Here is a 16,651-nt window from a genome sequence, read left to right as displayed (position 1 = left end):
AACATTCCCTCTTTCCGAGAAATTGATCGTGCGAGAGGGATTTTTCGATTGATAGCTCTGTATTCGCCGACGAGCTCATCTCAGACGATTCTATTTCTTCTGGTTTTGTAAGCCTGCTACATCATCACTCACAGCATGCCAAAAATGAACACAAATGGCCAAATTTGGTCCCAAAATTACTCTTGCACCTCTACCGAGACCAATATTGCAGCTCCGATCCCCGCCGAACATATCCCGGAGACGTGCCCGGTGGGCACGGACCCTCACCACCGGCCCGCTGTTACCCACATCTCCGCCCTCCTCCGTCAACACGGTCAACGTGCCTCCGGTCAAGATGCCCAAGAACCAAAATACAAGTCCGGCCACTAGAGAATCTATGACGACAATGACAAGTATGCTGTGCCAGCCAGATCATCAGATACGTGGGATCATCGTAAGTTTCCCGTCGTAGTCTCTCCTTGATGTAACAGGACCCATGCACGGCAGAGGATGCTTCCCATTCGGGCAGAAATATGGCGGTACGTAGCTATCTTATGCAAGGAGTGGTTTACCTACCAGGATCTCACCCTACCTCCAGACTTGATGGTGGGGAGTACTTAAATATTAATACACCCAGTCCATTGCTACATTACGTCTCCTCGTCAAACAACCTAACCATACATGTAACCGCCAATTGCCGGGACCAATAACTTCGGTCTGATCTAAGCCAACATGGACGGACTAGAGCTCCCCGACATCGACGGCTTGCTGGTGACAGCGGACAACCCAGCGCGCGCCGACTTACCAGGACTGGATCACGAACGGTGCGCATCTCTGCACAACTATCTAGTGTACTACGCCTGGGTAGCCGAAGGCCGTCCAGCAGCCGCTCTAGACGGCAACACGGCCACCTTCTTCACCACCCACGGCGACGCCGCCGAGGCTCTGCGTCCTCGGCTCGACCCATCGCTGGCAGACTTTCTGGACACGGCTATGTTACCTCCCGCGGATGCTCACGACCCAGCCCCCTTCTTCTTCTGGGCGGCTGGCATCGCCGAACCTGACGGCCTCTTTGACAACGAGACCTTCGACCTGTTTGACGAACCCGAGGACGCCCTGGTCTGTTTGTATCCAGCCATCGACGGCCAAGGCGGCGGGTCTGGAGGAGGGCTGTGGTATCACCAGCCTTCCCACCGCGCCGCCGTGTTCATGAGCCAGGTTGAATATGAGTTCGTACTCCCCGTCAACGAGGGACAGCACGCGGCGTTGTGGCATCCGCTCGAGACTGTCCTCTCCAACTGGATCACCCTCATCCGTCTGGGAAAGGTCAAGGTCACGCCTCAAGACACGCCCTCTCAATTTGGCAGCGAAAAGATTGGTGGCCGCTGGGAGTGGCGGCCTTACGGCGACGCTCAGGTGGCCGATTGTATTGCCGCTTGGGATCGGTTGTGCGACGCTATCGAGGCACGCACATCAGGCAGTACTGGTGCCGCCATAGATCAGCAGCAGTCGGAACCATTACTCCCGCCCGCTGTGCTGGACGCGGCGTCAATCCTGGACGGCTTTGCGCGCGCCTTTCTGACCGGCGCACGCCGTCCCCGGTTCCGCCACGTTGCTCCAGGTCTCGCCTTGCCTTCCGCCGATGCGGCCGAGTTCACGTCCACGCAGCCCTTCGCGCAGCAACGGGGATCACAGGATATCCCGCCCGTATGCCTCCTCCCCGCCGCGCAAAACGGGCTCGAGGCCGACATGACCGGATCGCTCAACCCATTTCACGGGAAATTCGGCCCAGGCAACTCGGCTCTATCCCGGGTCCCCGCCGGTGTTTACAGCGAGTCCGTCTCGAGGGACGCCTACGGCAACGCGGAGGAGGGCTTCCGCCTGCTGTTACCGTTTGGCTTGCATGGCTACGTTGGGGACGAGGAGGAGGGAGGTGCTGGGGCGCGCAAGAGCGACGGGTCTTTTGTCGAGGCAGGCAGTGTGGCCGAGCTCTTTCAGCATGGATACAAGCCTTTCGGCGGCGACCAGAATCGTCCTCAACGGCTAGAACGTTTGCTGGATCATTGGCTTAGGCTAGTAGACGAAGGGGTCTGGCGCGTAGGGCCGCAAGGGGTCGAGGGCTCCATCGAGACTTTCCGAGAGGCTGATACGACACATTGGCGCCACTACCACATCCCACCGAGTTGGTGATCTTTCAAAAATGTATGTGTCTACTCAAATAGGAATGCACGACGAGAAACGAGGCACAGGAATCACTAGCTTTCTATAATGCGACAGAACCGCTCCTGAAATGGATTTATGAAGCTCGAGTACCATCAATTATGTTTCGAATGCACACTTCACACTCACTCCTATCAAGATATGACGGATCTGATCCGAAGTAGCAGAATAATCCTTTTCTACATACCACCATGGCACCCGATGCGGCGCCCCTGGCCACTGTCTCATTGTTTAGTGCAGGAGAAACGCCAGGCTGCTTCTCCCAGCCGATATGCTTAGTGAATCGGTCACTCTCAGGTTGCCAGTTTAGGATGGCGCAAGTGTGACTACGCTTCCCATTCTCGTCGTCGTCACCATAGTACTTATGGGAAGGGTAGGCTCCCCGCTCCCTGGTCGCGCGGCTTCTGTCATCGTCGCGGTTTCGGCGGTGACTGTGACGGTACTGCTATCGGGGGCAGGATCGGCGCTGAACAGACCAGCAGCTGCTTCATCATCCGTGTACATATCGACAACGTTGCCGTCCGCATCGACCACGATGTGCACTTGAGAGTCCTCATCTCGATCATCGTAGATGACACCACAAGTACGTCCGTCAACTGGGTTGCCATCCCTGTCAACGAAAAGGAGGTTGTCATAGTCCAATTCGGCGTTGATGTCATCGGCATCCTGGCCACTGAGGTCGACGTGACAGACGTTATTGTCCGTAGCATTTGCCGTAGTATTGCTGGAAACAACGAGCTCTCTCTGGAATATGCCAGGTTGAAGATTATAAGGACGAGGCGCACCAACTGGAGCTGGATCGGACCTATAAGACTGCCGAGGCCATCCGTACGCACGATTATACATGCTAAACGACGAGCTTTTCTCAGCCAAAGGCTCACTGAAGGGAGTCCGAAGGGAGTCAAACCAAGATGGGAAAACTCACGGGTCATCATCAAGCACGCGGAAGCCATGATCGGTGATCATGGTGTTTTCGATAGCCCCTGGCACCCGGGTATAAGTGTACGAGGCAAAGCACAACGAGCCAGGCGTCTGCAGGTCAAATCCAAAGGCATCAATGAAGTGTTTACCACTGCCAGAGCCGCGGTTACCAGCCAGTGGACCAAATTTCCTGAAGAATACGTTGTCAGATACCCGATACTTGCGGATGGAGTGATTATCGCTACTTACCATGTAGCCGGTGGCCCATTGTCATTGATGCGACAGACGTCCCTCCGATATCTGAAGCAGGGCACCCACTGCGCCCTCTTCCACGCCAAATAATCCCCCCCTTGCGCCCCGTTCGCACGCTTGTTGACCAGGCGACAGGCCTGCGGAGCTCCGTTACCAGACTCGCGAAGGTTGGCCATGGGGAACTCATCAAGCTGACATCGGGCAGCATCAGGCCGGTTTGTACCCTGAACAAGCGTGCGATATGCAGCATTTCGCTGTGTGGACGTCTGTCCCCAGCCCGAGTAAGCACGATTAACGCCTCCTCCCGACGAGAAGGGATTGAAGACGGTCTGGCCGCCGAGTTTTTTATTGATGGCCCAGCGCTGGTTGTCGCAGACCTCATCCCAGCCGAGGCCGTAACGGCACGTGTAGGTGACGGAGCAGTCGCAACTGGTGGACGTGGCAGCTCCGCCAAAGTCCAGGATCGGCCATTGGCCGTATGAAGCTCTCCCATTGATGGTGGTTGGAACACCGGTGTTGGGCTGAGATGGAGGAGAGCCAAAGAGCCACCCGACAATGGACGAGATAATGGCGAAGCCTACGGCGAGTGCGGCGAGTGCGGCGGCAGCGCAGATGGCACCCTCGATAGCGGCGGACAGACCAAACGTGAAGGGTGCCAAAGCTAGGAGGGGGGCAGCTGCGTCTAGACAAAGGGCGCCGAGGCCGCCAAGCAGAAGAGGGGCGCCACGCTCGTGGAGGACGACGCCGCGTTCTTGTACTACGGCGAGTTCGCCTGTCATGACATCGCGCTTGCTGACCTCGTCGCCGTTCTGGCCGTAGAGGACGAGGTTTCCCGAGTTGGTGATGGATGAGGGGACGAATCCCGTGCAGCAGTATGCCTGATAACCACCGGTACAGGTCAGATCGGCTGTCTGACCCCCTTCGTTGTCTTGATAGGAATTACTGTTGCGCGCCACGATGGTGGCTTTGGCATCGCTACACGCCGGAGAGCAGGGGAAACCAACTCCGCGGAAGCCCTCCCAGCTGCAGGTGCCCATCGTTGTGCCCGGGGCGCAACATAGAGTCTGAGTCTCTCCCAAGGCGCAGATGGAGTTTTTCTGAACGCCTGCGACCTGGCCTCGGGCTTCGGTGGTCCCGAAGTAGCCAGTGTGACAACCTTGGCCACATAGAGACCAGTAGCAGCTCGATGCAATGGCCTGTTGAAGCGTTGCGTTGGCCAGCTGCTCCTTATACGACTGGGCAGCCTCTGGCGAGATGCCGTTGGCCGGCCCGATACCCAGAAGATCACTCATACTATCACCGGCCGCATTGTCCTGGTCCAACGCCCACTGGATAAGACAAGTTTTGTTAGTTGGCTACTCGAATCGTGTCCCAGAGAAACCGGGAACCGGTTATCAGTTGCCGGTGGAGGAATTTTCTTACAATCATAATGCCCCCCAAACACAGGCTGTTGGCTCTGTTCATCTTCTGCTGCATAGTCACGCCATCGTCGTAGCTGATCCACTGGTTTGAATCCCACGTCATCCACCTCACCGCCGCCTTTTCGTCGTATGATTCAACAACGCCGCCCGAGGCCTGAATCCGCTTGATCTCGGCGTTGGTCAACGTCCCGGACGACCGCGAGCACTCGCCAGCCGTGCCCCCTGATGAGAACTGGCATACACCATTGGGGACGTTGCAGGCAGGGTCAGTCAGCGTGAAAGAGCGACCATACCAGCCCAGACCGAGCACAACCTTAGACGGGCTGACACCGGCGCGCCACAGCAAGGAGAGACCGTCCTCAATCTCAGTCAAGTTGGTATGTGGACGGATATACGGTCCCGTGAACTTGTTGGTCGAGTCCCAGACGCCATGGATATCGTAGCTCATCAAATTAAGCCAGTCCAGGTGAGGCTCCATGCTTACAAGGTCAAAATGCTGGAGGTACCAGTAAGAGGACGGTATTGTGGCGCTTATACCCAGAGCACTGCCGAATGAAGCTCTCAGTTCGGAGAGGAAGGTGGGATAGTTGGCAAAGTCGGCCTCTTTTCCGCCCCTGTCGTCAGCCACAGGATACTCCCAATCAAGATCGACGCCGTCGAAGCCGTACGTCTGCATAAAGTTGCGCAGCGATGTGATGAAGGCCCGTCTGTTTGCAGCGGACCCGGTCATGTCACTGAAAGCATTCTGAGTGTTGGGCGTATTGGTGGCATCGTTGAACGACCATCCGCCGACCGAGAGCCACACTTGCAGTCCCGGCTGCTTGGTCTTGAGTGCAGTGAATCGTGACAACAGCGATGCCGCGTTCGCGTCCATGGGCGTGATCTGGAACGTGGACGGGTCGAAGAAGGAGAAGGCGAAGTTGAGGTGTGTCATGCCCGTCAGGTGCAAGTCCTCTGGCTGGACCACATCACACGGCCGCGTCGTTGCCCAGCTCTCATAGTAGCCGATTCGCCGGGCCATTGCTGAGCTACCAGAACATTGAGGAGTAGGAGGCGGCCCGCAGCCGCCGAAGCCTTCCTGGCACCCGTCACCGCAGAAGTCGTCGGTGCTGCCACCTATGGCGACAAAAATCAGCAAAAGTTTCTTCTTCGGTTGACAGTGGAGGTGGTCAAGTGTGCAGCGAAACGAATCCATAACTTACAAAACCCAAACTGGGAGCAACATACGTTCAGGGGGCATGATGCTTTATCAGGGACTGCGTACTGGCCACAGGGAGCTTTCGCATTGCAGTTGGATATGCAAACGTCGGCACCGCAGCTCGTGGGTGCGTACGAGCACACGCCCGTGCTGCTGCAACACGCGCCGTTGGAGCAAGGAATCCCAGGCGCGCAAGTACCTACGGGGAGACCATTGTCCTGCCTTTTTGCCAACGACGAGAGATCCAAGTGGTCCAGTCTTGCGCCGGGGTTCTCGGTCAGGTGTCTGATGACGGCCTCATTCTTGAAGACGGGTGTCCTGTTGGAGTAGGGTTGAAATAGGGGCTCCAAAACCGAAGATGAGTTCCTTGGAAGTTGGGGCACCGCAGAGTATGTTGGCTGGGAGTTGTTGCCCGCTGCTGTGGAATTGAGCTGGGCTTGGGAGATCCCGCATTCTGCGAGGACGAGTACCGTCAAGAGCAGAAGTCTCATGGCGAGGATGAGAGACTGGAAGCAAATGACTGGTATCGATGCCTCTTGATTGATAAAAACAACTTACACAAGTGAAATCACAATGTTATAGTGATCGTGAAGCTGCGGAATAGGCATAGCCTCAGAGCAAGATGAGGTGGAAGATATTGTGTTCGGGTCACTTATAAGAGCGCCGTTGACGGGAGATGTTTTCTGGGGCATTAAAGTCCCTGGTAAACTTGAATCCGTCCCCAGTGTGTCTACCACTCAGCCCGCGCACCTTGATCTGTGTCTAGGATGATGTCCAGTCCATAGGAAAGCTTTCAAGGCGGGGTTGTCTTGGAATGTGCGCATATCTCGCGCACGAAGCCAACAGGTGACCACATTAGACGGCTCCATCTTGAGGGTGTCAATGGTTTAGATGTGACCATTCAGACAGCCTGGTTTCCTCATAAGTCTACACCTTTGCATCGGTTAAATGAAATATTGGTTGATATACACATCCGCGCCACACCGAAGCTTACAGACGATCACACAAGATAATCTGATCGACAGGGATGATAGGGTAGATGCAACCGAACGGCTCACTAGATTTCCCACTTGAGCCATCCCTTGGGTCGACATGACTAAACTATTGGCTGACATGCATATCGGCACTGCACGATACTACATCTCTTGGCCCGCGGTACCTGCGTAATTTCCATGCGAAGGATCTCCTACCCGTCTTTTGTGCAGTTGGATGAAACGTAGTTCACCATGTCTCATGATTTCGAGCGGTTAGGTTGTAATTCGCGCAGCACGTGGACAGGGTGCGTATGCGTGTAAGACGGAATGTGGCGGGACTGAGGAGCACCAGACATGACAAAGTGGCGATCGACGGGACGGCCCCTTTGATGGGGACGGACCAGCCCGGCGCGGTAGTGGGTAGTCTGGGTCAAGCTTCTGTCTTGGTCCTTGGCGACTTGCAATTTGATTGCTGATATTAATGATCAAGGGGACCAGTCTATACAATACTGGCTTCTGCGTCGTGGAATTCAAGCTTGAACCAGCCGATCACGGTAGAATGCAAGATGCTGTCGCCAGTCCTCAAACAGTCTACTATACCGCTCATAGCTGTGTGGGTAGTCTGGGTCGCAGCCGACTTTGAACTCTACAAACTCTACAATGAAGATTCCTTGATTGCCGGGCTCGCCTTGAGTAGCAGCTGCCTGGCAGCATTGTGAGTGTTCGGGCGCTCTGCCGCTCTTTAACATTTTCTTACACTGGCATTCCAACAGAAACACGACCGTCCGTTGCAACGAAACAGCAGTTAGCCTGTTGGGAAGTGGTGCAGATATTCATTGTACGTCAAGCGTAGCCTGTCTATCATAGATGGTCAAAATAACTAATCAAGCCCAGACTGGACGACCCCCGAGGTGGAAAACCTCTGCACGTCAGATTGCGTCTCTTCTCTGAACGGCTGGAAGAGTAATGTCGATTCCGTCTGCGCAGATGAGACCACACTGCAAGCCGGTGTTATCGTCAAGGCGAGGGCGCTCCCGGTGACCTTTACCTACAATGCCGAGCTTGTATGTCTCCAGGACAGCGCTTCCAATTGGTGTTTCGTCGAGTCGCAGACTTGGCAAGGAAGTGACTACATTCGCTACAGTCCAGACATGTGCTTTACCGATGGCGACGACAACAGCACTGTGGCACCGGAGTGCGAAGACCCGGACTTTGACTTGAGTACCGTGACCAGCGATATGGCAGCTTTGACCAACATATACAAGAAGGATCTGGTAAGTAACCCCTTGATTTATTCAAGATTTCGTCAGCCAAAGGCAGCATACGAGATCCGCGTATTGACTGAGGTCCAAGTTTTGCAATGAATGCTTCTTGGAGGTCTACCGGCAACGTCTGAGGGATCCTTGGCTCCCCATTAGCAACTTCACCGACTACTTGATTGAGCAATTCGACGATGTGCAACAAAACTGCTCCACATCACTGCCGTACAGTACTTCGGCATCGACGTTGTACGTGGGTACGCCAACGGCAACCACCACCTCTGGTGGCACGGTGACGGGAACAAGCCCTCCCACGACGGCGACTTGCCTAGGCCAGACGATTGAGCCGGAGCTACCAGATTGGCTGACTTGTGATGATCTATGCGATACGTATGATGTCCCCCTTCTTACTCACCATATCCTGGTGTTGGAGAAGTGTCTGACATGGTGCTGATGGCATCTAGATATAATATCTCGACAGGCGACGCTCAGGTGGTCACCGGGGATCGCAGTTGCTACTTTGAGAAGACTCTTTGCATTCCCCTCCCGTGCGAGATCGATACGGTCTGGGACTGGTCAAGTTGGTAAGTCATTACTGATTTTAAGATTCAATCTAGCAGATGGCCTCGACTGTTCCTGGACATGGTATGTACTGATCATGGCATCTTCAATTAGTGACGAGCTTGCTGCCCAATACTCCAACTCGACTTACAACGTCACCACCAGTCAGTTTCTTAGCTGGAACACCAATATCCAGGGTAGCTGCTCTGGAGTTGCTCCAGGCCAGCGCGTATGTAAAGGGTAAGAAGAGGAAGCCACGAATACCTGTCTGTTTTCAATACTGACTCAGAGACCGTACCAAAAAGTGCACCAGGCGGCACATTCCCCAAGCCCAATGTCACCATCACGGCCCCTGGCGCGACAGGCTCACCAACATATTACACAACAGCCACGCCCGCCTACCCAACCCAAAGTGGTACCATCAGCGCGTGCGGCAACTACTACCTCGTCGTAGCCGGAGATGACTGCTCGACAGTCGACCAGCGCTTCGGCTTGAAGTTCGAACAGCTGCAAGATTACAACCCGTACCTGCAAGACGACTGCCTCAACCTGTGGCTCAACTACGCCGTTTGCGTCGCTCCCGTGACGGCCCCGAGCAAGTCGACGGATGGCACGTGCCCAGTCGGCGTGACGTGTACCGGAAGCGGCTTCGGCGACTGCTGCTCGCCGTACGGCTTCTGCGGGAGCACCAGCGAGTACTGCAACACGGGGGGCAACGGCACCACCGATACGCCGGACGGCAGTTGTGGGCCGGACCACAACGGCTACACCTGCATTGCCCCCTTCGGGAGCTGCTGCAGCATCTATGGCTACTGCGGCGACGGCTCTGATTATTGCGGCGCAGGGAATTGCTACTCGGGCGCCTGCGACCCGGATACAGGGGGCCCCTCCATCAATGGGGAATGCGGACCGTTGTTCGCGGGTAATAAGACATGTACTGGAACCGCCTTCGGGACATGTTGCTCTACGTCTGGCTTTTGCGGGAGCACCAGCGACTATTGCTCAGGGTCCAACTGTTACAGTGGTGCTTGCACGACCTGAGAGGTATGGATCTGCTTCAAACAGACAAAAGATACTTGTTTTTCTCTTGGATGGGCGGCTTTCGTATTGCCACCCCTAGCGTGTCTTCATGGTTTTTCCCTCTTAGGACGGTGGCCCAATGATGTATGTGGTTGAAAGCGGCTTTCAAATGAATTATTAACGAGGCTCACCGGAAACGAAATCAACATGATACAAAAAGTCTATTGAACATTCCCATCCGGGCCCAGCTAGGTAGGTATTTGAGAGATCGGTCTTACGCAGAAACACAGAAAACAAGACCGGATTATGTTCTTCGCCACTAAAGACGCTTTGGTGACTTGAATGATTTTTTCAAAGGCTTGATTGTTCCGTCATGGTTGCCCCAATATATTCATGAGAAGGTACAGCTCTAAGAGAAGGCGATTTACACATTCGATCCAAGTCGCAAATCGCTCGACTAGTCTTTCTGTTCAACAGCTTCCTCTAGCATCTCCACGGCAAAAATTACAGTGTTGATATCTCTTGTCATCAGACGTCGCCAAGAGACATCTCGTCAATAAGCTACTCGGGGAATCACAGAAGATCTCGTCGCTGGATATTCATTGGGAGATACCACCAATCAGCGTGCATTGTTCGCGGTAGTGGTCGACCCACGCCCGCGCGGGGATTTGGCCGCCGTTGGGGCTGCAGGAATTGCATGTCCAGTTACCGGGGTTTAGCCTGAGTGAGGGCCATAGAGGAGGCCACGGTGAGAAGGATGGTGAACTTCATGTTGATTTCCGTTGTCTTGACGTTGGGTTCTGAAGAGGTGTCTTTGGAATTGTGTTTCTCAGGAAGGATTATTCTGAAGTCAACGAGTGTGATATCTTGAGTCAGGAGTTGAGAATATTGAGTTGAGATTAAGGGCCGTGAGAAATTGGCCTGATGGTGTGAATAAACTCTTGGGGAGTTGATCATGATGATAACTCATATACATTTACGCTCAGCTCATGGGGTATATAGATAGTCCAACTGCGTCCGCCCGAGCCGATGCGGAAAGCTCATAAAGACCAAACCTCCATCGCAATCGCAAGCGTGGAGCGATATTGCTTCCTCGCTACTTCGCGTCTGTTCCCGTCTCTCCTAATGTGGTATCCACTTTCCAAAGGATCTAGTAGCCTTCTCATTAAAATTCATGACTCCGGAAACGTCAATGAGGTCGTTAAATATATCGAGTAATAGCTCATCGGCCAACTTGCGGTTCGCCGCAGTCTTTTGGAAGAAACGAGAAAACTTTGATACATAGTATAAGTCCAGTAGGACCTACAGATAGGTAGATCAAGTGAGTAAGGAGAATGCTTTAGTTTTCGGTTCCGCCCACCTTACGAAAGCGGCCTCGGCATCTAATCCTTGGCCATGACTTTTCGTGGTGGTCTCAACCGTCTGGAATACTCCGTCGGCGAAGTCCCCTGAACTCTCTTTCCCTAAGGTACGTGAGGTCCGGCGAGGTTGAGATCAGACGGCACTGTGGCACGAAACTTGAGCTGAACCAACCAGCCAAAGCGTGCCGTGTGCATATTCTTGAGTTCAAATTGGGTAGAAAAGCGATTTTTGATTGATTTCGTATTGGGGGTTGTCTGCGAACTTTGACGAGCGAGGAAAGGTGTATAAGTTGCACCGAAGTCAGGGAGGGAGGGAAGTAGAGAGCTGTTTGAGGCCTCGAAACGTACGTAGACTATTGTGAAAGCAATAGAGTTGCCCCTCAGTAGGTAGTATACTACTCTTTTCCTGGAGTACTTGGGTTGATTGCCGTTTCGCTGTAATACGGGTAAATGTGCTCCGGTAGAGAGTGTGATTTTGGGTCACCTCCAACGACGTCCCTGTCCTAAGCCCCTTCTAAATCTTGATAGAAAACTCAGATACATGATGTTGCTCTGGCAATGCCTTGCCGCACATCGAACTTTTATTTGAGCCAGCAAGCTGAATTTACTGGCAATGTGACCTTAAACGCCCTTTAACCAAGCAGTTTCTTCAGATCCGCCATGCGAGTCTCCTGGGTTTTCTTTCCCTTGTTCTTCTCCTGGAACGCTTTGCCGACCAGCGTCCGCTTCTCTAGTTGGATATCCAGCACGCGCTCCTCGACAGTTCCCTCCATGACAAGACGCCACACAGTCGTAGGCCGCTTCTGGCCCAGGCGGTGCACGCGGTCGACCGCCTGGTCCTCGATGGCCGGCGCCCACCAGCTGTCTGCGAGAATCACCGTATCCGCCGACACGAGGTTGAGGCCGACGCTGCAGACGGCCAGACTCGCGAGCATCACGCGCGTGTCCGGATCGTAATCCAAGGCGTGGATGGCGGCGTCTCGTTTCGGCGCCGTCATGGAGCCGTCGATGCGGGTGAACTTGTAGCCGGCCTCGACAAGTTGGTTCTGAATAATAGTCAAGAAAGACGTCCATTGTGAGAAGATGATGACCTTGGACTTGGGGTCCTTGGTTGTAGCCTGTAGAATCTTTAGGAGGGCCTCCGTCTTGGAACTCTTCGCGTCGGCATCGAAATTTTCGTCTTCCTCTTCGCCGCCCTCAGGGGCGGGCTCGAGAAGCGCGTCTTCGTCGAGCTGATTACGACACATGGGGCACTTGTGCTGCGTCTGAATCACCTTGGAAATGCAACCGCGGCAGAAGACATGCTTGCAGTGGGTGATAACAGGGCTGCTCAGAGTGTCGAGGCAAACGGCACAGTCTTCTTGGGTTTCAATAAAAAGACGGAGCGCCTCTTGGAGGATCTTGGTGTTTTCCGAGTTGAGCACAACAACAGACTGGCCCTCGAGGGCCTCAAGAAGATTGGCGATCCTTTTGCGGCATAACGTCCAGTGATTGCATCTGAGACAACATTAGCCAGAGTCATTTCATCAAGGACGTGCCATGCTCACACTTGGCGCAGACGAAGTAGGCGTTCAAGTACGCTTTGAAACTGACCCTTCCCGCCCGTGTTGTTTTGGAATTTCTCGAGGGCAATTTGTGCTTCGGACCTTTGTTGATGAGTGAGTGTAATGCCCCACGGGGATGGGATTGCGACTTACAGCAATGCCTCGTATTTGTTTTTCTCGTCTGGTCTGAAGGCAATGCGATGGATGTATTCCTTCTTGGCAGGCAGCTTCAGGTCAACGAACTTCATGTCTTTCTTGCGTCGCAGGCAGAGGTCTCGCATCAATAGCTGCAGGAGAGTCTCGGCAGTCTCGTCCCCTTGGGTAAGTGGCCGTGCAATGACACTGGTGAAAATAGCAGGTTGCTCGACACCTCCATTGATGCCAAGGAATTGAAGCAAGGACTGGAAGTCCCTGATGTTATTGATACTGATGATGATTAGTCTGGGTATGCTCAGTTTGATTTGAATCAAACTCGGGGACGCTTACATTGGAGTTCCTGTGAGGACCCATCTGGACTGAGCATTGAGCTTTCGAGAAGCTATGGCGGCCTTGGTTTTCGCATTTCGGATCGTGTGACCTTCGTCAAGAACAACACGTCTCCAATTTGTGGCCATGAGGGGTGGCAAAGGTGTGGTGGCCTTTTCCTGGCCACCCTCCTGGGCAAGCTTATTGTAGCTGGTGATGACGACCTGGTACTTGGCCAGCTCGTTTTTAGTGGCCTTGTTGTTTCCATGATAGGTGAAGATCTTGGGTAGGTGCTCTTGTTTGACATGTCTGCGGATCTGTTGATCCCAGTTACTCATGACGCTCAACGGAGCAACAATTAGGGTCGGACCAGCCCCCCCAGTCAAGATCAAGCTGATCACTTGTAACGTCTTGCCAAGACCCATATCATCTGCTAGTACGCCACCCGAAAGCAGCTTAGGTGCACTCTGTACTACGAAGTTCGTGGCCATATTGTGATACAAATTTCGGCTCTTGGGGTGCCATTTCCACAGTTGGACACTCTCCTGAGAGCCTTGAGGAGGCATCTGGGGGCTCTCTTTAGACGTCATCCATGCCAGACCCTATATCACGATCAGCCAAAGTGTACCACAGCATTGAGAGTTGTTGGTTTGTTCGGATCGGAGGCTTGAGCTTGCAACAACATAGATGTATAACGCGCGAGATGTATTACCTGTAATTGGTATGGCAGCAGTGTCGACTCGAGAACGGCAGGTTGCTCTGCCATGGGCATTTTGGACAAAAACTCCTCGTCCATTACCAACGATTTGACAGCATCACCACGTAGATGGCTTGAAATTGCTTGACTGGCTTGTGCCAGGTCCTCAAGAGACACCTCTGGTTCAGCAGGAGCGTTCAGACCAATTGTTGATTGGCTGCCTTTGATACCCAGCATCTTTCTCTGCGCTTCGGCCTCAGCTCTCGTCTGCTTGAGTTCCCTTGCCTTCAAGAGTTTGTCCTTCTTCAGCTTGTCCTCCAATGCCAACCGGTCGACTTGGTTGCTCGTTCCATATAGTTGCAGACGAACGGGACAGTCGAACATGCCCTTCTCTCCGGTGAGGACAGCTTCTATCGCGATCTCATCCCCGTCCTGATACAGGGTTTAGTAACAATCGGATTGCTGAATCAGAATACGTACAACGTATGGCGCCAGCTTCTCAACCACTTTACGTGGCAGATGGCCGATCTGGGTGCCCATGACGTTACACACTCGAATGGCATTGCTATCGTACTATGGCGGTGTCAGACATGTAAACGATCACAAAAGAGGAGCTCTGATTGACGAGATCCATGAACGCTTGCGATGGCTATGATTCAGTACCTGATTGTTGGGTTCTCTCAGGCACACAACCACCTCGCCTGGTGAGGCATATCCATTATAGTAGCGAACGCCGACGATTTTGTTATCTAATCCATCAGGTCAGTGTTGATAATGATACCAGATATCCAAACGCCGTACCGAGAAATCCATAAAGTTCTCTTGGTGGGCCATCCGGGGCTTGAGTCAAGTCGATGAGGTTGTCATCATACTCGGCATACTGAGACGAAGAGCCAGGAACAGCACCCAAGCTCACGTGGCGCTGAGTGTTTATTGGTGCACTTCCGTACACTCTGCCGCTGGCTTGACCAGAAACCGAGCGACTGCCAGCCGCCCTCTTGCTGGGTCGTGGCGCAGATCCGTCGTCGCCATCGCTACTAACAAGGTCGATGACAGCGATACTTCGCTTCTTGGGTGGCATCCTCAACGTCCGAGCCCCGGGTTCTGGGGCCGGATGGGTACTAATCTGTGAAACAAAGGCGCGAATTGGGAAAGCTATCAGCTTCAGAAAATTCACAGGTTGGTACCGAACGATTCCAGATCTGGCATGCCGCAATCCCAGTGGGACAAACGGGACCTCTCCAGATGGGACCTAACGCGGTAGACGCGTCTCTCGCGAAGCCGGCTTGGAAGGTGGGATCGACGCAGGGATTCTCTTGCACTCGTTGGAACAGTGTGTGGCTCAGTATGTGGCTTGCGATCCACCAGTCTGTGGCTGAGAGATCTGTGGCCTCGTGTAAGCACGCCATCGTATGGGATACTCCACATCGACCAATCATCACAAATTTCAAAATCACGACATTTCACGTGACCTACATCTGGGCCCGTTTGGGTGGTCTCTGGCCAACGACGACGACTCTGCGGCTCTTACACCTTCTTAACCTCACTTCATTCATACTTTCTTGTCTCAAATAACTGTCTGTTGAATTTGCAATCTTCTGGTACCCAAAAAACATAAGGAAACGCGGCAGGTTGAGCTCGCCAACGGTGTCTACCCACTATATACAGTGGATAGAGCATTCATACCATCATCATTCATCAGTCTACCGACAAGCGCTCGACGGCTCTCGGCATCCCTCAGTTGTATATCAAACAGGACAAATCCAAGCCTGGATCGTCGTCAAAGCCAAATACGCAATCGCCTGGAACGAAAAAGAACATGGTCATCACCATCATTTACTGCTTCGGTAGTCGGCGGCCGTATGCCGAGTAGTAGCCGCACTTGGCTACATGGCTACTCTTACTGGTCTTCTCATTGAAGATATTGCAACCACCCTTGGCGACGTTAGGAGGGGTGTAGACTACGAGGTTGTCAGCTATGTTGCGGCAGGGACGGTGAGGTAAATCCTACGGTGAAGAGAGACAGCGAAGTCGCTGCCCTTGTTGCAAACTCGGTGGACGCCGAGTTCGTCTGCCATGTACGCCACCGCGTTCTCCTTGTGTGTTCTTTCAGAGATTATTTGCATGGGTTGCTCTTTGTTGCCTTCCGGGAAGGCATAGCGGATCTCGGTCAGATCGCCTTTGAGAATCTTCATCAGGCAATGCGCCTTGCCGTGATCGTGGATAGGGCTGCCCTTGCCGGGTGTCCAGACAAGCACAAGCTGTGCAGTGATTAGCCATGATACTATGCCACGAAGTCGTGGCATCTAGTTGACCCACCAGGTTACTCTTGCCGTTGCCTTCGTCAACGAGGTTGCGTGTGTATCCCATGCTCTTCTCGGCGAATGCAAACTGGATCCATTCGCTTTCCGTTGTGTTATATTCTTCCATCAACTTCATCAACTCTTTGACGTCGACGTCAGCCGAATCCAATCCCGAAGATGGGCCAAGCGCTTCTTTCAACCCCAACACGAGCTCGTCGAACCGATTGACATCGTTCTTGAAGTTATGCCCGAAGGCGGAGGTAATCTTGGTCAGGATATCGACGGCCATGGCTGCTACGGATTGCTATCAAGCTGTTGGTGTTGCTTGGATGAATGTGGCTTTGGGTGATTCTGTTGAGTATGCGTCGTGCGGGGGGGCTCGACTGTTTTTGCTCGATGGTGACACGATTCTACCTGGTCACCAGGCCTGGCTGGCATTACCTGATGGAAACGGGCGGGACTGGCGGAACTACTGG

General features: G+C 53.5%; 4 protein-coding genes across 4 annotated transcripts; 2 read left to right on the top strand and 2 right to left on the bottom strand.

The window, feature by feature from the left end:
* Positions 1 to 711: 711 nt before the first annotated feature.
* On the top strand, positions 712 to 2,169 carry CORC01_02461 (uncharacterized protein; the record flags this gene model as incomplete). The annotated part of the gene is made up of 1 exon (XM_022614111.1): positions 712 to 2,169. The coding sequence occupies one exon, from the start codon at positions 712 to 714 to the stop codon at positions 2,167 to 2,169; it is 1,458 nt and encodes a 485-aa protein (XP_022479323.1).
* Positions 2,170 to 2,505: 336 nt separating this feature from the next.
* On the bottom strand, positions 2,506 to 6,482 carry CORC01_02460 (glycosyl hydrolase family 18; the record flags this gene model as incomplete). The annotated part of the gene is made up of 5 exons (XM_022614110.1): positions 2,506 to 3,004; positions 3,125 to 3,310; positions 3,370 to 4,700; positions 4,795 to 5,909; positions 5,996 to 6,482. 5 exons carry the CDS (start codon positions 6,480 to 6,482, stop codon positions 2,506 to 2,508), a joined length of 3,618 nt encoding a protein of 1,205 aa, XP_022479322.1.
* Positions 6,483 to 7,531: 1,049 nt separating this feature from the next.
* Positions 7,532 to 9,826, top strand: CORC01_02459 (LysM domain-containing protein; the record flags this gene model as incomplete). Its single annotated transcript, XM_022614109.1, has 7 exons — positions 7,532 to 7,680; positions 7,739 to 7,803; positions 7,860 to 8,239; positions 8,319 to 8,614; positions 8,689 to 8,808; positions 8,900 to 9,025; positions 9,091 to 9,826. The coding sequence occupies 7 exons, from the start codon at positions 7,532 to 7,534 to the stop codon at positions 9,824 to 9,826; spliced, it is 1,872 nt and encodes a 623-aa protein (XP_022479321.1).
* Positions 9,827 to 11,798: 1,972 nt separating this feature from the next.
* CORC01_02458 (SNF2 family domain-containing protein) lies at positions 11,799 to 16,464 on the bottom strand (the record flags this gene model as incomplete). The annotated part of the gene is made up of 12 exons (XM_022614108.1): positions 11,799 to 12,663; positions 12,714 to 12,812; positions 12,864 to 13,136; positions 13,197 to 13,777; positions 13,888 to 14,304; positions 14,353 to 14,445; positions 14,536 to 14,621; positions 14,674 to 14,998; positions 15,105 to 15,256; positions 15,777 to 15,833; positions 15,884 to 16,133; positions 16,192 to 16,464. 12 exons carry the CDS (start codon positions 16,462 to 16,464, stop codon positions 11,799 to 11,801), a joined length of 3,471 nt encoding a protein of 1,156 aa, XP_022479320.1.
* Between the last annotated feature and the right edge of the window lie 187 nt (positions 16,465 to 16,651).

The sequence above is a fragment of the Colletotrichum orchidophilum genome (genome assembly GCF_001831195.1).
Source record: "Colletotrichum orchidophilum strain IMI 309357 chromosome Unknown Scaffold_14.1, whole genome shotgun sequence".
NCBI classification, from domain to species: Eukaryota; Fungi; Ascomycota; class Sordariomycetes; order Glomerellales; family Glomerellaceae; genus Colletotrichum; species Colletotrichum orchidophilum.
The sequence above is the reverse complement of the archived record's forward strand: the minus strand, read 5'-3'. Positions and strand labels throughout refer to the sequence as shown.